The sequence below is a fragment of the Glandiceps talaboti genome (genome assembly GCF_964340395.1).
Source record: "Glandiceps talaboti chromosome 19 unlocalized genomic scaffold, keGlaTala1.1 keGlaTala1_19_unloc_1, whole genome shotgun sequence".
Lineage (NCBI taxonomy): Eukaryota > Metazoa > Hemichordata > Enteropneusta > Spengelidae > Glandiceps > Glandiceps talaboti.
Genome location: NW_027554288.1, coordinates 57,501 through 79,861, shown reverse-complemented (window position 1 = coordinate 79,861; position 22,361 = coordinate 57,501). Strand labels below are relative to the sequence as shown.

The 22,361-nt window shown below is 35.9% G+C and overlaps 1 protein-coding gene across 2 annotated transcripts in view; it reads left to right on the top strand.

The window, feature by feature from the left end:
- LOC144453241 (putative palmitoyltransferase ZDHHC13) overlaps window positions 1-19,882 on the top strand; it is a 194,533-nt gene extending 174,651 nt beyond the window's left edge. Inside the window, exons 8-9 of one of the 2 annotated variants that reach the window (XM_078144511.1) lie at window positions 18,584-18,682; window positions 19,703-19,882. In XM_078144511.1, the coding sequence (XP_078000637.1) occupies window positions 18,584-18,682; window positions 19,703-19,744 (141 nt within the window). In that variant the 3' untranslated portion in view covers window positions 19,745-19,882. Of the gene's footprint in view, window positions 1-471; window positions 974-18,583; window positions 18,683-19,702 lie in introns of those variants that run through there. The other variant, XM_078144512.1, reaches the window with a different exon arrangement.
- Window positions 19,883-22,361: the final 2,479 nt, after the last annotated feature.

Sequence of the window (22,361 nt, the reverse complement as noted above, 5' to 3'; positions counted from 1 at the left end):
TCATGTCATTCAGCATTAGGATGATCACCACAATGAATATACTTTCTCTTCTGTGCTCTTGTGGTCAATTCAGCACCACCAAAGTGTATCTCACCACATTGTTGATCAGCCTCATTGGAGACATTGGCCACAAATTCTTTACTAATTGGGATAAATCACATTGACTTAAGGCAATTGATGGGGAGAATGGGCGCCATCTGTTCATCCATCTGTTTGCCTGTCCATCCGTAATATGTCATTTCTCAGACATGCAATATGCTGCTTCATTCATATAGGTGACCACATATCATGTGGTACATATGCAACTCACTTTGTTTTGCGATATATGCAAATTTGACCAAATGACGGCCATATTTGGAGTTCAAAATCCATATTTACTGCATAACTCAAAAGTGTAATACCCAGACAGTCCATTCAAGGCATGTATGCTGATAACTAAAACCTGATTTTTTTGTTTTTCTTTAAATACAGATAATGAGAAGACCATTTAGCTAGGGATGGGAAAAGACATTGTGGAACTATAAGTAAACATCCATCGAGATTCTACATCAAGGATGATACCATGTCTGCTTATATTCAGAAAGAAGACACAAACCCACATGGATGTGATGAAGGAATAACTTCAGTGATAGTCAAGGTCAACAGGAACATGAATACAATTTCTTTTCAAGACTGACATGAATTAGCCAAAATATACAATCTTGAATTTTGACCAAAACCCATGACCATTTAATTTCCACTGGGAAATGCTTACCATACTACATTTGTTTTTTGATGTGTTACCAGTGTTGGCAAGAAATATATGTATTATGGACAATTAAGTTTCCACAGAGATTTCATTTATGAGAGGATACATGATTTAGTAGCTCAGTGAATTGATCGTGACAATAAGGCATATTTCATCACTATGGTACTCTGTAATATACACACTGCATCTATGTATACGGTACTATATGATGTGTGATATCATAGTGTCTGTAATATACACACTGCATCTAAGTACTCTATGGTGTGTGATATCATAGTGTCTGTAATATACACACTGCATCTAAGTATTCTATGGTGTGTGATATCATAGTGTATGTAATATACACACTGCATCAAAGTACTCTATGCTGTGTCATATCATAGTGTATGTAATATACACATTGCATCTAAGTACTCTATGGTGTGTGATATCATAGTGTCTGTAATATACACACTGCATCTAAGTACTCTATGGTGTGTGATATCATAGTGTCTGTAATATACACACTGCATCTAAGTAATCTATGGTGTGTGATATCATAGTGTCTGTAATATACACACTGCATCTAAGTACTCTATGGTGTGTGAAATCATAGTGTCTGTAATATACACACTGCATATAAGTACTGTATGGTGTGTGTGATATCATAGTGTCTGTAATATACACACTTTCTAAGTACTCTATGGTGTGTGATATCATATTGTCTGTAATATACACACTGCATCTAAGTAATCTATTGTGTGTGATATCATAGTGTCTGTAATATACACACTGCATCTAAGTACTCTATGGTGTATGATATCATAGTATCTGTAATATACACACTGCCTCTAAGTACGCTGTGGTGTGTGATATCATAGTGTATGTAATATACACACTGCATCTAAGTACTCTATAGTGTGTGATATCATAGTGTCTGAAATATACATGGCATCTAAGTACTCTATGGTGTGTGATATCATAGTGTCTGTAATATACACACTACATCTAAGTACTCTATGGTGTGTGATATCATAGTGTCTGTAATATACATGGCATCTAAGTACTCTATGGTGTGTGATATCATAGTGTCTGTAATATACACACTACATCTAAGTACTCTATGGTGTGTGATATCATAGTGTCTGTAATATACACACTGCATCTACATACTCTATGGTGTGTGATATCATAGTGTCTGTAATATACACACTGCATCTAAGTACTCTATGGTGTGTGATATCATAGTGTCTGTAATATACACACTGCATCTAAGTACTCTATGGTGTGTGATATCATAGTGTCTGTAATATACACACTGCATCTAAGTACTCTATGGTGTGTGATATCATAGTGTCTGTAATATACACACTGCATCTAAGTAGTCTATGGTGTGTGATATCATAGTGTCTGTAATATACACACTGCATCTAAGTACTCTATGGTGTGTGATATCATAGTGTCTGTAATATACACATTGCATCTCTAAGTACTCTATGGTGTGTGATATCATAGTGTCTGTAATATACACACTGCATCTACGTACTCTATGGTATGTGATATCATAGTGTCTGTAATATACACACTGCATCTACGTACTCTATGGTGTGTGATATCATAGTGTCTGTAATATACACACTGCATCTAAGTACTCTATGGTGTGTGATATCATAGTGTCTGTAATATACACACTACATCTAAGTACTCTATGGTGTGTGATATCATAGTGTCTGTAATATACACACTGCATCTAAGTACTCTATGGTGTGTGATATCATAGTGTCTGTAATATACACACTGCATCTAAGTACTCTATGGTGTGTGATATCATAGTGTCTGTAATATACACACTGCATCTAAGTACTCTATGGTGTATGATGTCATAGTGTCTGTAATATACACACTGCATCTAAGTACTCTATGGTGTGTGATATCATAGTGTCTGTAATATACACACTGTATCTAAGTACTCTATGGTGTGTGATATCATAGTGTATGTAATATACACACTGCATCTAAGTACTCTATGGTGTGTGATATCATAGTGTATGTAATATACACACTGCATCTAAGTACTCTATGGTGTGTGATATCATAGTGTCTGTAATATACACACTGCATCTAAGTACTCTATGGTGTGTGATATCATAGTGTCTGTAATATACACACTGCATCTAAGTAGTCTATGGTGTGTGATATCATAGTGTCTGTAATATACACACTGCATCTAAGTACTCTACGGTGTGTGATATCATAGTGTATGTAATATACACACTGCATCTAAGTACTCTATGGTGTGTGATATCATATTGTCTGTAATATACACACTGCATCTAAGTAGTCTATTGTGTTTGATATCATATTGTCTGTAATATACACACTGCATTTAAGTACGCTATGGTGTGTGATATCATAGTGTCTGTAATATACACACTGCATCTAAGTACGCTATGGTGTGTGATATCATAGTGTCTGTAATATACACACTGCATCTAAGTACTCTATGGTGTGTGATATCATAGTGTCTGTAATATACACACTGCATCTAAGTACTCTATGGTGTGTGATATCATAGTGTCTGTAATATACACACTGCATATAAGTACTGTATGGTGTGTGATATCATAGTGTCTGTAATATACACACTTTCTAAGTACTCTATGGTGTGTGATATCATATTGTCTGTAATATACACACTGCATCTAAGTACTCTATGGTGTGTGATATCATAGTGTCTGTAATATACACACTGCATTTAAGTACGCTATGGTGTGTGATATCATAGTGTCTGTAATATACACACTGCATCTAAGTACTCTATGGTGTGTGATATCATAGTGTCTGTAATATACACACTGCATCGAAGTACTCTATGGTGTGTGATATCATAGTGTATGGTACCCTATGGTATGTGATATCTTAGTGTACTATACTGAATTAAATCACTCCAAAATGTATATATTTCGTTCAGACTGATTTTTGTGAGGTCAAGGTACATTTTACTGATACATGTACTTCATGTTATTGTACATATTATGTTGTTGTATATTTCATAGGCTTCTACACTGTCTCTGGATGTTCAATGTTTTCATGGTCATTACAGTTGCACACAAACAACACAGTCATCCAATTCCCACCAGAAAGTTGTCAGGGTTTGGCAAGACTTTAATGAAACATTCTTTGTAGTCCATGGCCTTGCCCTAGTAGAAATATCTCACAACAGATTTTGTAATGATTCAAGTTGTAGAAGTGAGTATTTTGGTCATCACTGCCCAATTCGAAGAATGATACTTAAAGGTGCATCTTATCGCATATACATGCAATGTTACTTGTTATTATAGTCACCCAGAGGGGAAAATATTTACATTGGGTTCAGTCCATCTGTCTGTGAGTGCATGTGTGTATTCACCCTCATATCTCTGGCACGCACCAACCAATTTCAACCACACTTGGCACAAAGGTAACATACTATGTGAGACATATGCACGTCAATTTGTTTTGTGACTGAATCAAATATGGCCAAATGGCAGCCATATTTGTTGATAAATTTCACAATATGCATCATAACTTTGGATGTATAAATCACACTGACTCCATTCAAGTGCCTACCCTCATATTATCAATGATGAACTTTCTAATGAGACATTGACATTTCACTTTGAAAAACATTTTCAAAGTAAAATAACCAAATTGTTTGTTTCTACATTAACTCAAGAAGTTGAATACACAAAAGACACCTTTTAAATGTCTATACCCAAAGGTAAGCTTCCGTTTTAAAATCTTGATCTTTGACTTTGATCTCCATATTCAAGGTCAAATAGCAGTTGGTCAATGAATGATGCTGTTTTGTATCTAGAGAAACCATAAAAAAGTGCACAATAACATTGCCATATAACACAACAATTGGGTTGGGGGATGATGTCTTCGACTGAAAGCTTGTTTGAGTGAAAGCTTGTTTTACATGCAATTTTACATGATATTTGAGTGTTTGTCTGTCTTTATAATAAATTATCTTTAAAAGCTAACAGTTGTTGTATTGTGTAAATGAATGAACGTATGGTGGGGAAAGTGTATCTCTTGAAAGAAAATGAGCAACACTAGTGTCTGAATATGAGTTAATGTATGATTGTGTCTTACTATTTGATTTAGAGGAACACATGGATGAAAATCATCAATGAATAATGGAGAAAATCAAAAGATACAACACAGGAATGCCTCCTACTACATGTATGCTTTCATAATGCCATGTACAAAATTTAGAAAATGAATCGTTATTTTAAATGCCTGGTGCTAAAAGGCCATTTTCAGAAGTAATAATGTAATCCAACCATTAACCTTACCATCACCTATATACCTGGGCAGCATTATAAATGAATGGGTAAATACAGGAAAGACTATGTTATCAGTGCCTGTATTGCAAATATTTGACTATAATTCTGAAAAAAACAAGATATAAGATACTGTACATCTATTTCATGAATACAACCATAACATAAGACTCACATTGTCACACTTTATCAAAAACTCATTATACAGGAGGTCATGGAACAATGGGTTGTAACGTTTAGTCAGCAGTTTGACTAGTCTATCAGCTAGCCCTCGGATGTTCTTCCGATAAAATACGACACACAGCCGAACAACGCTATCGAGGATGGAACATCCGAGGTCTAGCGAATGTCATCAGGATATAAATAACTGCCAATCAGAGAACCGTATTAGCGACAAGCACAAACAGAGGACAATAGCTAAATGTTCATGCATATTCATCTTAAGGAGGGGCTTGTAAAAATAACCACCAATGCGTTAACTAAAATGTGTGAATGACAACGTCTACACACTCATCAAACACAATTACCATAAACTGATAAGACATAGTAAGACATAAATGTGTTTGTCAACACCTGCATGCAGAGATTGAATATATTAAAGTATATATATGCATATATGGCCCAACCCACCGCTTATCGTAATCTCAATGGAATGTCCGGTCTGAAAATGACATTCGCTAGACTGTTCGGGCAGGCCCTCACATGCGAACTTCGTTCGCTTATAGTTAAACCATCGAAAGAAAGCCCGAACGTCTAGCAACAAGACTACAGTTTGACTAGCGTTGTTGACATTTGTACAGATTACTTGTATGTGTCAGGATGTGTATACGTAACACGGCACTTTTTACACCTGTTTTCTCAAGTTTAATCACAAAGTATTTTAATTCACCTGGTGTTAATGGTGGCGCAGACTTCACTAGAGGGGCGTTTCCCTGTAGATTTGTCACTACCGCTAACCACACGTCCTGTGACACTGGAGTTGCAAAGCTGTTTGAAATGAGCAAACTTTTAAAATATATGCTGACATGTCAGTTCTTCTCTAGAATTGAGTCACTGCATCAATGTAGAACTGGTCCGCTCCTACATGTGAACATGGAAGTATAACGTTGGTTGTACTTCCATGATGTGAACAAGCCTCACTGAGCCAGCCATACAAATACAAAAATACAATGAACGGCAATCACTGTGGCATCTGTTTTGAGTGCAGCCCATACGCAGTTCAGAGGCTAAGTGAAGATACTTTGTGAATATCATACCTTTCCGACAAACTGAAATCCAGTGTTGTGATCGTTAGTAATTTGAATTCGTTTACACATTACATCAAAATTTTGTCAAGTAACAACAAATTGATAAGCATCTAAACTTTTGTACGATTTCAGTTGTGAGTGAGTGTACAGACTCAGCTTGGTAATGAAGTATGCATAGATGTCAGCATAGGTTACCTCTGGCCACAACTTTGGCTACTTGCAGTCGAATTAGGACTTCAAAAACGTGTAAGGGTCCGATTTTAGTCCACAAATGTGTAATTTTTCAAGATAGTATTGCTTTTAGTAGGTGTTTAGGTTTTCCAAGTACTTTGAGTAGCGTAGTAGTTGAACTCCAGCCAGAGGCGCAGCTAACAATGTTTTTTGTTTACCCGCCACTGTTCATTCTTGCCACTCAATAAGGCGCTGCCCGGGGTGCTAGGTAACGGATGATGTACATACATAGTATATATTGAATAACATTCAAAAAATGTATGTAAATGTGCCTAGCAACTAGACCACACCCATAACAACAGCCAAATGATAACTTATATTTGAAAGATAACAACAGGGATTAATAGGCAAATAAATAAACATTCAAAAAATGTATATACAAATATTCAATCAACTATACAGTTGTCCTACAATGCCATTGCCACTATATTTCATACAATCTAATACATTACACTACCATGACTTGTGGCAATTCTCTGAAAACATCCATTGCAGGACTGAGTCATGTCGGATGACTGCTTGTTTCTATTTTGTATTACTTTCCAATAGAATGTCTTCGGCATTACACTTTTCCAGAATTTTCAAATTAACATTGAAGGTGTAATTCCATTTGGCCAGATAAAATCGGCCATATGCTTAAAAACATCAGTTTACTGATTTGTAGTGACAGTAGAAAATTAGAAACAATACAAAAGCATAGATTATTAATTGAAGGATGGAAATCAAATTTGGAAATTACCCTTATTTCTAATTCCTTTATTGAAGTGTATATTTAAAAAATAACAATGGACAATGCTCCAATACATCAAAATCAGGTCGCTCACACATTGGGCATTTGGCTAAACGCTCAAGCAGGCACTCAATGTATCGAAGTAATATCCACACCCACATACTCGCCAGCATTCAACCCACCGTAATTCCGTGTTAGCAAAATCAAGGAACGCATCGAACGTCCTTCACTTTCTCAACTGGCTTATGAAAACCTACCATTTGCTATATACACCACGACCGAAGATCGCAGCCACAGACACTCGAGCATTCTACAACGCAACAGGATACATTTTCGTGTGACGATACATAGTTTTACAAATATCAAAAAATTGAGAACAATCTAATACATTAAAAACGTTAATTTACATATGTATTTATACAGTTACATGTAAATGTTGCATAATTGGTTGATACGGAAATCTGTGGAAGTCAAGATGTATAATATTTTATGCTACAATCAAGTCTTTTCTGTCTAGGGGGTTGTAATGGGAAATGTGACAAAATAATATACAATATAATGTGTAATCTCGCAAAACAAAATAGAAAATGGTGCGTAAATTATTTTGTCGCAAAATATCACTTGATGATATCATTTATGCTATATTTGATAGTGTTCACACTTATTTATTTTATGACGCAAAGAGAAATACTAGTGATCTATGTAAGTTAATGTAAGTTGTGCGATATTACATAGAGTTTGAATCATCACCATATGCCTTCAAAATAATCAAAAAATGTTGTGTTGCGATTCTGACTTTCAAGTACACCTCTAGTAAATCGCACACGTGTGGTTTGAGATTTGGTTGTCAAAATGTAACAACAAGTTCGTGATACTTCCGATTTGTTTAATAAATAACGAGGGTGGTCAAAACCATTTGGTACAGGTACTCCTATAAAGTATGACATAGATGATCTATTTTTTTTAAAAGCCTCAAGAGAGGACAACTGATTTTAATAGAGCTCAGTATTAACATGGAATGAACATTCACAGTCTCACTGTGAATCTGAACGAATTATCGCCAATCATTTGTACACACATGACAAATGGTTTAATCCTCAGACAAGAACTTCGAATTGATAACTACGTATCGGTATGCTTTACAAGTTCAAGTGCATTGCCATGGAAAGTGCAGACAAATATATCTGCCGTAGTGTTGCAGCTTAATCATTGATCACATTCCGTCGATGTTGTTCACTGCGTTTCTGATTACGTATGAAAATGAGGATGGAGTAGTGGGGAGGTTATCGGACAACGATGTTGATATGAATGACCTATTGAGATGTGTTGTGCCAGTAGGTAATGCAGACTATCGACGAATACGAATAAATCACGTAGAAGGGCTCCTACCTCGTCGAGAAAAAGACAAACCAAAGACGACAATCGGGGACCGCAACCTAAGAAATTGACATTTGACAAGACCAGTGATGGAGACGTATCTGCCGAGTCATTAGATATCGATGGTGAAGTCGAGTATGCCTCATCACTAGACTTTACACTTGACTGTCAACAGTCGTCTTGATTTTTTGTAATTTATCTGTAATACTATTGTCATCGCTGAAATTAATAGATTTAAACATGGTGTGAGCTGGACGTTCCTTGAAGTAAAGACAGATTATATTTTATGTGTTCGAATCCCAGGCTCAGTGAGTAACACGCATTCCGTATCATGTATATAGAACAGACAATGTGCGTTGTACATGCTGATTATTATATCGCATGTTGCAGGCTATATACATGTATATGTACACAATTAGTAAGAAATAAAGTAATATTTCAGAAGGATTTTCATTTTAGAAATAAAGCCAAATATGACCCGTCTAAATACAGACTAGATTTAGACTTACGTAGCAAAGAGCGCGAACTATCTGACCTACAAGACGAACTTGAGGTACTGAAGGAAATATTAATCAGTTAAACGGAAAATACTCAGCAGTTCCTTTCCAACATACTACCAAACAAAGGTGTGGTCGTTGCCACCTTCGCGAAGGACCCAATAAATCACATTGCCACATGCGACATGAGTATCAGGTCAGATTTCTGGTGACATCAACCACCCCAGCCATTCGGATGAGAAAGTGGAACTGAATACATTTGCGAAGCGACGCGGTGAGTTAGAAAAGGAGATCAAGAACTCGGAAAGAATTGACCCAGAAACGCGAATTACAAGTTACTTTGACGTCATTTGAACGGAATATAGAAACCTCCTTGATTATTAGCAACATAGCAATGTACTTGGTAGAAACTGCAATGGGCTTGCGACCCAAACACTATGTATTGAACCATGACATTTCTATCCTGAAATCACACTATGGCAGTAAAATACCAACGAATCTTGATCAGGAAAAGGGAAAATATCAGCAAATTATCGCCTCCTACAACAAAAGCGTGGACTTATTGCGAAGCCAAAAGATCGCGCACGGCAACTGTTGGAAACTGAGCCAAAGTACAGAGTAACGTTTCCGAATTTCAAATTACCAACCCTTTTCACTTCTGCCCCGAGTCTGTCTCATTCCACTGGCAGCACCATGGATGACCAAAACATAATATATCCAAGCTCAACCAATGAAGAATACACACAATTACAACAAGCAATGCAGATGAGTTTATTGAACCAAACTGGTCAGAACACTCCAGGAAATGTTACAGCTGTCGCACCGTCAAATCTTCCCCAAGCGCAATTGCTAGTATCACCCCATCCCTTCGTACAAGTATGGATCTTGTAGTTTTGTTGGATACCCAACTTACACCTACCACAACTTATACAATCCATATACTCAGTTACCTGTAGCTGATGCACAACCAGCTCAAGCTACATATAACTGGGGTGGTTACAGTGTTTCCGGCCTCCAGACTACTGTATCTCTGCCGCGGCCACCACCGTCGTCGTCACCAGCATACCCGTCTTCCGAAAATGTACGACATATTTAACAACATATTAAATTCGCTACCACCTCTACATGAAGGATCCTCACCAAGACGACTCTCCCGTATCAACAAATGACTTCGCAGAAGACTAAAGTTAACACAGAGAACTTTGAGATTTATGGTGATAAATGTGATATTAAAATTATCTTATCAAGCTTTCGTTTTTGTGACCAGGCTTATATTTTCTTTTCATTTTGGTAACATTAATACATTTTGCCACGGTTTGATTTTTCTTGTCTACCTTTGCCAGATGTTATGAGCATGATCTTTATATAATGAAACAATACAATGTGAAATCAGTCTATCATGAGCTTTTATAATTAGCTAACATAGGATAACCGTGTATTGTAATATAACATGATATTAAAAGCAGTATAGAATATGTGCCGTGGTCTCAGACACATGTCGATTCTAAGTCCGACATATGTGTATTTCAACACGTACGCGACATAAGGATATTTCCACCGAAAAGGCAATGCGTCACTCTGGTGAGGACTCGGAATTGGATGTAGAGTGGTCTCAGTGTATTTAAGTCCGCGGTATTGCGTGGATCATCCTTATTCTTGTCAGTTTACAAACCTTTCAACGTGTAACTTAAAATTACGATAAGACGTGCACTCTCTTGAAATCCAAATTTTGTATAGACTTTATTCGACAATTGTAATGTGTGACATGACATGATACATACGAATCAATCTGGCGTTCGACTTTGCTTTCTTGTAAGAGACGGTGTTGGTAAAACATATACAATGTACACCCGATGTACAGCGAATGCCAATGGAGGTTGGCTGCAGTCACATCAACCTTTTGTGTTGAGTGTATGGGGTCAAATTAATGTACTGTCGGAGAGGACACGTGGTGAGTCCGAAACGGTTAACGATTGCTTTGAGTATAAAAGTTCCAAACACACTTGACACCTTTCGTTGGGGACTGAGCTAGACTGGTATACAATGTAGGTAATGGAGTTTTTAAAACGTAATACTGTACCAGTTTAGAATTCTAAACTATTATGTCGTCAACATCGACTTTTGTCAGCCAACAGATTTTTACAGTAAAACATTTTGTACTTTTTCAAGTTTCGATCATTTCATTGGATATCCGTGAACTTAAACTTACTTCTGGAGCAAAATTACGATTTCATGTATACCGAGTATTATCCAAGGTAATCAAAGTTTAAACTGATTTTGCAAACTAAATTACAATGAGTCAGGTTGTGTGAATTTCCTGCTCACTGTTTACAGAAATGAGTCTGATTTCACCCACCCATCGTGTACAAATGGTACTAATATCTCTGTTTCTGTTGATGTTACTTGTTTGAATATGGATATTTTCAGACATGTTTGACCATAAAATTTTAACAGTATTTTGCAAACAATTGTACAAATGATTACTACTTGCTATAGGTTTATTGGTCGTTATAAAGTTCCATTTGTCTGACTCATTAAAGTTTGCAAAGTTTGGACATGAATCAAGTAAGATATTATAAGTTATATTATAAGTGCATTATTAAGTCATGATAGAGCAGGGGCATGAGGTAACAATTCTGGTGAGATCTGAAAATGATAATGATATATAAGTAATAAAGGCCCAAGTTAGCTATGAGTCACATTTACATACTTACTTCTTTATTTATAGTATATTTTAATAAACTCGTTATACACGTCTAAACATATTAGTTATTTTGGTTATAAGGCCAGAAATGGAATGGTTAATAATTAATATTACATGTATGTACTTGTACACTTTCTGGTCTTTTAAAGAATGAACGATTTTTAATAATTGCAGAAAAAAGTTTATATAAATATGGAAGACTCCAAAAAAGAATAAAGGAAAAGAAAGTATACAGATAGATTTAGTCTGTAATGCTTTGCATGTTACCAATATTAATGGAACATGGTCACCTGCTGCCCTCTTGTAGTGAGATATATACTGCAGTACATTGTGGAGTTTGCAAACGTAGGATTGGTCCTCAATTGAATCTGTATTACATTACATTACATTACACACACTGGTGACACCCTCCGGGCCCTCGCCCTTAAAACGACATGTTTTGATCCTAAGTGGAAGAATTCCTATTCTCAACCGAACAAAAAGAAAAGCGGTCAACTCTGGACAAATCTAAATGCGAATATTTGTCACGTCCATATGTATCCATAAAGTGCGTAATTCCGGTTTATTACGATCATGCTGATACCAGTTTTCTATGCAATTTGACTGTTAACATAACCTGACAATGTGAATATCACATGGTGTCAATTCTGTAATAACTAAACTTTCAAATTTGTCGTACATCCCAGAAGACCAATTGCCAACGTAAAGAGCATGGTCCCAAATGAGAATCTTAGTAGGTAATCTTTCACTGTCAAGGGTACAAAGTCTGTTACAATACCGAGCCGTAATAGTCCATCTGCGTGGATACACGCATCCCAACTAGTGTTTTTAATAAGTTAGCGAGAGTAGGTGCAAATTTTACCATTTCTGCTCGATTCTTAATAAAATGACACGGCAATAAATTCAAGAATTGGAATCACAATAGCATTAAACAATTTGATGAACGTGTTAAAGCCCATATTTTGAAGTGATCTGAATTTGGAACAGAATGCACCTAAAGTAGTCTGCATGGTACGCCACGATGGCGTCACTCATCGGTCAACCCCAGGGCGGTGAGGTCGGAATGACACAACGTATCTTACAGTCTATCACCATACTCAGCAAATGTTTCTTTAGTGGTAACAGAAAAGAACTACAAAAGATATTCATCCATAACAATATTAATATACTTAGTAACATACAATCATAAAAATAAAACTACTACATGCAGTACGTTTCTTTCTAAAGTGAATAACTTTTTATTTCACTATATTTGATTTTAACCGTTATGTCATACTGACAGGAAACTGTAATTAATATACAGATATTGATTGGTGACATTGACTTCAACAAACTCTTGAACTTAATTTTTACAGACTCAGTTATTTAGTTCTAGCTACCTTCATTAAGATGTGAACAAATAAGTCCAGTTTGGATATGAAGTATATACTTGTAGGTCCTATCCAAAGTAACGAGGAAGAGATTAAGAAATACACTGAAGTAGTGTCTCATCTGGGTAAATGCAACTATAGCGTACAGGTTGAACAGTGCGATGTATTACCTATCACAAGAAATACATTGAGAAAGGTAAAGATGAAAAAAAAATTAAAAACAAACAAACAACAACAACAACAACAACAACAACAAATAAAAACAATAAAAAAACATACAATGGCATTATGGGACAAATATGAAGACCATACTTGCAATAAAGAAGTAAACGTTGTTATTCACACTCACCAGTATTTCTGGATTTCAATTTACGTTCCTTAAATATTAATATAATCACTTACCAATATTTCTAGAATAGCGTCAATGATTTTAATCCAATAACATCGCATGTATATATTGTTTACAAGTGTGTTTATGTTGACAAATTAATTTGAAAAATTAAATATATGTTGATAGCTATGATGAATACATATTAAAGGTTTATCTTACATTTGTGGTCGTCTTCTATAGAAATGGTGTTAAAAGTAAATTGATTCCACTTCTGACAAAATTTTAGTGTCAAATATTCTTTTGTCGAGTGTACATGAAAATGTAGCCGATGTCATTATTTTTTATATTGGGTGATAATTATTAGGTTTACATAAAAATGTAACTAATTTTGATAACATTTCTGGTTTGTTTAAATCTGTGTGTGTGTGTGTGTGTGTGTGTTTGTGTGTGTGTGTGTAGACGACATAAATTCAAAAACCGCCGAACCAATTGCCTTGGTATTTGGTGTCTATTTGGTAACGTATCCAAAGCAAAATGATACAATTGGCCATAGCAACCATGACCATGTCCTTAGCAACAACCACAAGCCAGTATATTTTGCTAAAATAACAATGTCTGGTAGGTAAGTGACTAGACATTTAACACGTATGCAATTATCCCTAGTAACTATAACCACGCACATAGCAACAGCCAAACAGTTTTGTATTTCACAAAGATAACAAGGATTAATAGACAACTAAATAAACATTCCAAAATGTATATCAATGCGCTTAGCAACAACACCACGCCCATAGCAACATGCAAATGATCGCATATATTGCAACGATAGCTACAGGGATTAATAAGACAACTGAATAAACTCTCCAAAAGTGTATGCAAATGTGCCTAGCAACAGAACCACGCCCATACTAACAGCCAAATGATCGCATATATTGCAAAGATATTAACAGTGATTAATAGATATGATTAAACATTCGAAAATGGATTCAAATATTCCTAGCAACAAGACCACGCCCATAGCAACAGCCATGTGATGATGTATATCACAAAGATAACATAATAATATAGACAAATGAACGGCCATTTCAAAAAAAATGTATGCAAATATGTCTAGCAATATGACCACGCCCATAGCAACAGCCAAATGATCGCATACATTGCAAAGATAACAACAGTCATTCAGCAAATAAACACATATACGTAGTATGGATCGGCATGTGGATAAACAATTTCAAAAACTGTAAAGTTGTGCTACAATACCATTGGCACTATTTTTGTTGTACGGAAATTCTGTCTTCTGCACCAGTACTTTCATCGTAACATCGATAGTACTGTTCGAAGATGAACGCCTGCTTCGAATCCCCTTGTTGCTCTTCGTTTTCCTTGCCAATGGTCAAAATTAACCTTGGCCTGAAAGTTTCCAACTTTGTCAAATGGCTTACTACACTTTACATACGTGAATACTTTGCTTGTAAAACGTAGACTATGACATATTTAACGCAATGAAAATAAGAAATATGTTATGGCTTACAAGTCACAGTAGTTGTGTTTAGAGAGAGAGAGAGAGAGAGAGAGAGAGAGAGAGAGAGAGAGAGAGAGAGAGAGAGAGAGAGAGAGAGAGAGAGAGAGAGAGAGAGAGAGAGAGAGAGAGAGAGAGAGAGAGAGAGAGAGAGAGAGAGAAAGAGAGAGAGAGAAAGAGAGAGAGAGTTTTATAAGCACTTTGCATTGTTCCCAATTGGACACATCTTCAAGTGATATATTTTTAATACTGCATAAACGTTCTTGTTAGATGTCACAAATTCATGTGGTGCCTTCAACTGTCATGATGAATGTCCAACCTTATAAAAGAAGACAATCTACAACCGGTTATCATCTAAAATACCTTGGAACATCTAGATTGGCAAAACAACAGACAAGAGCTACTAAATATCTCAACCTTAGAATAAGATGAACTTCTTTATTGATTTGCGTTTCATAATGTTTGCTTCTGTTAGCCATGACAATACTAAAACCTTTGTAAATATGAAATTTGTCCTTCAGATGCTCGATTGTTTGTTCATGATCCACATTAAGCTAACCCTGTAGTCCACACTACAACCTCCAATATATGTCATTAACCACACATTGATGAGTCAGATAATCTAAACTATTTTAAAGTCCAAGGTGCAACCAGGCTATGTGCCCACGCTACGGAAGCAGGTTTGCGCATGTGCAACGGAATACGTTTGTTTATATGGGAGGAACATTTGGTAAATCGAACCCAGGTAGTTTATCAACATATTAGTGGTTGTTCACACATATTGGTTACATGTAGTTCTTACCTAATCCGAAGAGTCCCTTGTTATATTTTTTTTCAAGTGACAGTGTTTCTGCTATGTTTTTTCCGGTGCGTACGTACGGCCAGACACCCAGTCTGGGTGAAACACGTATTTCTATAAAGATATATAAAAAATTATAGCCCGAGAAAATTATATTTTGAGGGACCTGTTCCAACACCAACCAAACACTGTTACACAGTGACAAATTGTGCAATTGAAATTGTAAACTGATATTCTTGGGTACGAACTAACTTACTTGTATCATTTGTACAATGTACTAGATTACAGTTGTGCACGTACACTAGCGTCGGCATTTGGTCGATCGTTACGTAAATTTGAAAACACCAAAATCGTTAGATAGATGACAATTTTTTTTTTACAGATTACAGATTACATGTAGGTCGTGTTTTGACAACATAATCGGTAAAACTTCAAAATTAACTATCGCACGGACCAGAGCGGACTAAGTTTTACACTTCCATACTTACTGTAGCTAGCTACCTGCAATCTCGAGTTTGGTAGAAATGTCATTGATGTTTCCGTTATTTTCCTTCCGTGTTCTAATTCTGTGAAAATATCTGTTATGGCTGTTTATGATTGATTATTTCGAAACCCAATGTCTCATCTCAGAAAACAGTCAATAAAATCACAAACATGTGCTTCTCCGAGTTATCCCGATGTGTACGCGTACCACCCCAGCTATTTCAAAACAAACGCAAAAATGCATACGTCGTGGTGGGGTGAGTACCGACTCTAGTTTGGTCTCCACTCTGTCTCCGTATGTTTGACTATGATGTCAGTCGATGTCATTTATATGACGAGGATTATTGCCGAATAGTGCCAAAACATATGGAAACGATTTTTGAGAAATCTGGAAAGAATTTAATACGATTTCTGAACTCTCAAATTCGAATGAAACAAATATTTTCTGATGCCTCCATGATTGTACTTGTAGTCTAGTTTAATAGTTCGCGTTAGGTTCATCTCCACAACATGCACAGAGCTAGATATCGTAGTCGACAGGTAAGGACTTATAGGAACTAGACTTGGCAGTGATGTATGATCTATGTGTACAACATAGACAGTTGTCCATGAGATTTGAGGATCATTACAGAAATAAAAGAGTTGCCAATGTTAGATTTGTTTATGAATTATAACACTATACCCGTCATCAACGTCGCTTATCAGTATCAAATATCGCACTAAAAGTTTCAAAAATGTCTTGCTTCCCGGCCATCAGAAAATTTAACTGAAAGTATGGGAATTCTTGATCGAAACATATTCAGTCATAAAATCCTCAGGTTTCTGACAATTTCCAATGCTTGTTACAGGAAAGACTGCAGTCCAAGAACATTTGGTTATCTACATGTATTACATCTGATATGTGACACGCACGATCATTGTCCTGTTTGCACCACGTGACATGGTGTACCTCGCCTCCTGTACATGTACCGTACGCCTAGCTTGTCTGTCGGTGTCACATTTTGCTTCCTCTGCAGTTTTCTCAGATGTTTTAAGAATTTCAAAATAGTCAGTGTCTGATCGACAAAATTTCTTTTCACTGAAGTTTAGAAAACATTTAGTTCCACTCTACGTAAACGTCGTGTTGTTGCATCATGCATCATGAGACGTTACATTGCCCTCATACTTCGCTTCACGCTTCCTTCATCTCAACGTCCCTACGAAACTATTTCGAAGGCTTTCGCTAGCGATATCGTGGCCAGTTTTGTTTTACCGCGTAATCGTCAAATTTTTTTTACCACTTTGGGTATTTAAGTTGCTATTAGTACTTCTGTCATATTTAATTTTCCAACCTTAGAATTTTTTTCAATGAGCGTCAGGTTTGAGTACTTTCCTAAGCCGGTCCCACAACTGTTATACTTATAGCTTATATGACCGGTAACCGGGTATTATCTACATCAATGCCTATTAGGTACTAGTTACGTCAAAGACTCAACTACTTGACAGAAAAAACTTGGCGCGCACACAAAAAGTTGTAGAATGAAATTGTGATTTTACTAAGGAGTGTAGCAACCCAGAACGTATATGATCAAACTGAGGAACAGAGAAACACATGTCATTGTAATGTCATTCTATTTCAGTAACAATGTATCATTTTCACATACCGTTCATACATGTGAGCTTGAATTGGATGATTTTAGACAAAATATCGGGCTAATAGAGTGCACACAGACCCTTTTGTTCGCTTATAGTGTTTGCATTTGATATTTGGCATTTCGCACGTTGTTTATTTGCACCATTCACAGTGTCTTATCATGCTTTGTGTAACTTGTAAGCCTAATTGACAACTGGACAAACGGTTTTTACTAGACAAATTTGAAACAAATGTTGCGTCAATTTGATGGTAAACCTGCTATATTGACTACCAAACTTAGTTAACGTCAGTTATTTCTACTCATGTTGCATCACTATATATTTACAAACAGTATATATGAAATATGAGAGCCATGTGAAACTTTTTCAGTGCAAAATGATATGAAGATATGAGGGCAAAGTCAGTGCTCCTTACAGCAGTTTGAATTTCCCGCATATGCATACCTTACCCATGATCCCCTTTATACAGGGGACATCTGCCTTTAAATATCACAGCCAATATTTATACATCTAATGCTTCATATATAACTCATTACAATGTCAATCTTTATATGGAAATAGTCATAATAAACATCATTCTTATTACTGATACTTTCCTATATTTACAGGATAAATATACCCCATTACACTATGCAGCACAGGGGGGCAAATCAGAGGTTTGCAGTCTGCTGTTAGACTACAAAGCTACAGTTAATGCAGTCAACAAGGTTAGTAACACTATTTTCTGCAATTCTAATTCATTTGTTGAAGCACCGCATGCTCCTACACACTCAAAAATAAGAATTGAAACAATTGATAATATCCACACACAGAGGTTTAGTAGCTTAGGGAACAGACATAATTTACAGGACGAGGTGGTTGTGGCTGAGGATAACTTATTTCGGCCAAATTCCTTTCACAGACACCCCCCCCCCCCAGATTCTCAAATTTCAAATTTCCTAACCTCCTAAAATATTTTTTTTCTCAATATCCCATTTTACCCATAATACATTATACAAGTGTATATTGTCCACACTCTGTGTATACCGGGTTCAATACACATTGACATGCTGTCCTGGGTTGAAAAAATGGCTAAACTCACTGTCACAAAGTTCATTATAGATCCATAGGAGCATTACGACAACTAAAGAATTTGTAGACCACTTATCAAACATATACCAAAACAATAAGTGAGTCATAATGTTGCCTTCGGCTGTCAACAATCATGTTTCAGACAGTCAAATATATGAGAAACTAGATTTGCCAGTTGGTACAGTGAGCAAAGCGAGCGCGTACTCGCTAGATTAGAGCGCTGTTTTACCTGCGCAGTAAAGACTCACAGTATAAAGACGACCAAACTTCAACCGTAATTTGCATATCATTTGCATGCAGGTATGCAGTATTTCTTGTTTTGTACCACAGTATTTTTTATGTGCAATAAACCCTTTAAATAAATGATTTCCGTTAGTTAAATTTAAAATGATACCCGTATATGATGTATTATTATTAGCATAACAGCCAGAAACAGTGGCATTGGAGTGTTATTCAATCAGATAGTGAAGAATCGGTTTTAACCTTTGGCGCATTATAAAACAGACTTTCGCTTATACCACATCCACACAAAACTAAGTACGGGCCAACAAGCACTGTTCCATCTTTAACTATGATCGTACAATATCACACGTGACAGGATCAATTACAACTTAGTAGCGAAATAAGACATATACAGTGTTCCCTTTGTACAATAGATCGTTCTCAATGTCAATAATGGGAGTAAAATGATGAGTTAAGTGACGCGAGATTTTCAGATAGGAATTACATGAATAGCAGTATGTGGTAGTGGAAAGATGAGAGCATGTTCTCATGGCGAGAAACGTGACGTCGGAAGACATATTTTCAAACCGCGCCAATGGAGGAAGGGGATCCATTCTTCAAAATCCAGACCATATAGCAGTGACAACATAAAAAGTGGAACTTGAATACTCGGCGCCCAAAAAACGAAAGGACCACAACAATACAGATCGGTAATGGAAGACACACTTTCGGTGAGTATTATGACTTGTTCGAGTTTACGAATGCATGACTTTTCTTTTTGTCAATGGAATCCAATTTGTACTACATTTCTTTTATCACTAAATATTTATATTTTTAGGACACTTTGACGACACGGATACAGTCCAGTTCAATGAAGTCATCATGTTAAAGTCTCAACAGTGGTTTTAAAAGCAGAAGTTCCGTCACAGTTGCCGTTAAACTCATTGAAATGTCACACCCTGCGTATGTTCACACTAAAGATATTAACTGCAAACGTATCAAAGGCCAGACGAAACGTTTGTGCCAGCATACAGCAATCTATATAGAGAGGGGTTTTAAAAGTTCACCTCTGAATTACTTGTACTGTAAATTAGCACTGGACGAATTTAACTTAAACTATATTAAACTATAGAAAGTATGTTAAAGTTTGTAAAATATTAAATGGTCACTTAAATTTCATTTATACTATTTTCGTTGACTTATTATCACCCAAAATATAGTACCTGTGACAATATTTTGTTCTCATCATTACCATACAAACCGTCCTAATCAGAGAAATTTGTTCCAGATAAAACATTAAAAAGAATTATATTGGTTTACAAATACAAACCATTGTATTCAACATGCAGCACTCCAAACATTAAAGGTGATTCTAAATACTCCATATCACAAACTTGAAAAATGTTCTTTATATGTCTCTAAACCAGTAAATGTTCTGACATTGATAGTAATCAAAATTTATCTGAAAGTGACGAATCTTTCTTCAGTGACGACTTGACCATGTTAGATGGATTTATTGTTTCTGTTTTTATGCCTTCTCCTCTTTATTTCACAATTTAGACACTCTCTGGATTAAAACAAATGTCAGGAGACCACTGATATTATTTTTAGCACAACTGAACTGATGTTCAGTAGTGCTATAGGGATCACTTGGCGTCTGTCTGTCTGTCTGTCTGTCTGTCTGTCTGTCTGTCTGTCTGTCTGTGTGTGTAAACAACTTAAAGTCAAAAACCGCTAAACAGATTACAATGATATTTGGTGGGTCCATTACCTTGGGTGTCTAGTTGGGAAATTGTTGAAATCAAAATGATTTTACTACCGGTTTGTGATTTGGGTAAAAAAAGTTGATTTTTGGTTAAAACACTGAAACTCAAAAAATACTGGGTAGATTGGACTGAAATTTGGGTGAAACATTCTTCAGGGTGTTTTTACTAAGACTTGTTCATGATATGATGGTCCCATCAGTGATATGCAAATTAGGGCTAAAACGTGTCTTTTTGGTCAAAAATCAATAATTCAAAAACTACTGAGCAGATTAGGCTGAAATTTAACGGGAATGCATCTAGGGATGTATAGATTAAGAAATATTAAGCATACAGTGATGTCATGAGTAATATGCAAATTAGGTGTAAACATGTGAATTTTTGGTCAAAAACTTATATCTCAAAAAGTACTTGGTCAAAGAGACAAACTTGTTGAGATGTTTCTTAAATTGTTATTCTGCAGATTTTGTTCAAAATATTTTGACACAATTGGCCCTAGCGACTATTACTACGCCCTTAGCAACAACCAAATGGCAGTATATTTTTGTTAAATAGGAACATCATCTGGTAGGCATGTGAGTAACAGCCAAACGGTCGTGTATTTCACAACGAGAACAGGGATTAATAAACAATTGAATACATCTTCGTTCTGCTGAAAAGCTACTATTAGTCCAACCATGTGGCTATTTCAATAAATCTTATGGCCAGAGGGTTTTTTCAGTGTGCTCACCCTATCTGTAGAATTCACTTCCATTTGAAATAAGAAATGTAATGATTGTTGACATTTTTAAACGTAGTTTAAATACACATCTTTTTAGACAACATTTTAAGTGATTGATTTTAACTTGTCGATTTTTATACAATGTGAATTATTTTAGTGGGTCGGTTTTACACTTAGTCCCTTTATGTGTGCTGTTATTTTCTTTACTTTATTGCAATTTTTAAACTTCAGTCTGTACAACGCACTGAGACGCACGTGTAGCACATTTTCTTACAATCAAATAAATAAATAATGAAAATAATAATAATAATAAACATTCAAAAAATATATGTATATTTGCCTTGCAACAAGACCATGCCCATAGCACCAGCCAAATGATCACATATATTGCGAAGGTAACAACTATGATTAATAGAAAATTGAATAAACATTAAAAAAAATGCATGTAAATTTGCCTAGCAACAAGACCAATAACCATAGCAACGGCCAAATGATCACATATATTGCGAAGATAAAACGGGGATTAATAGACAAATGAATAAACATTCAAAATGTATGAAAATTTGCCTAGCAACAAGACCACGCCCATAGCAACAGCCAAATGATCAC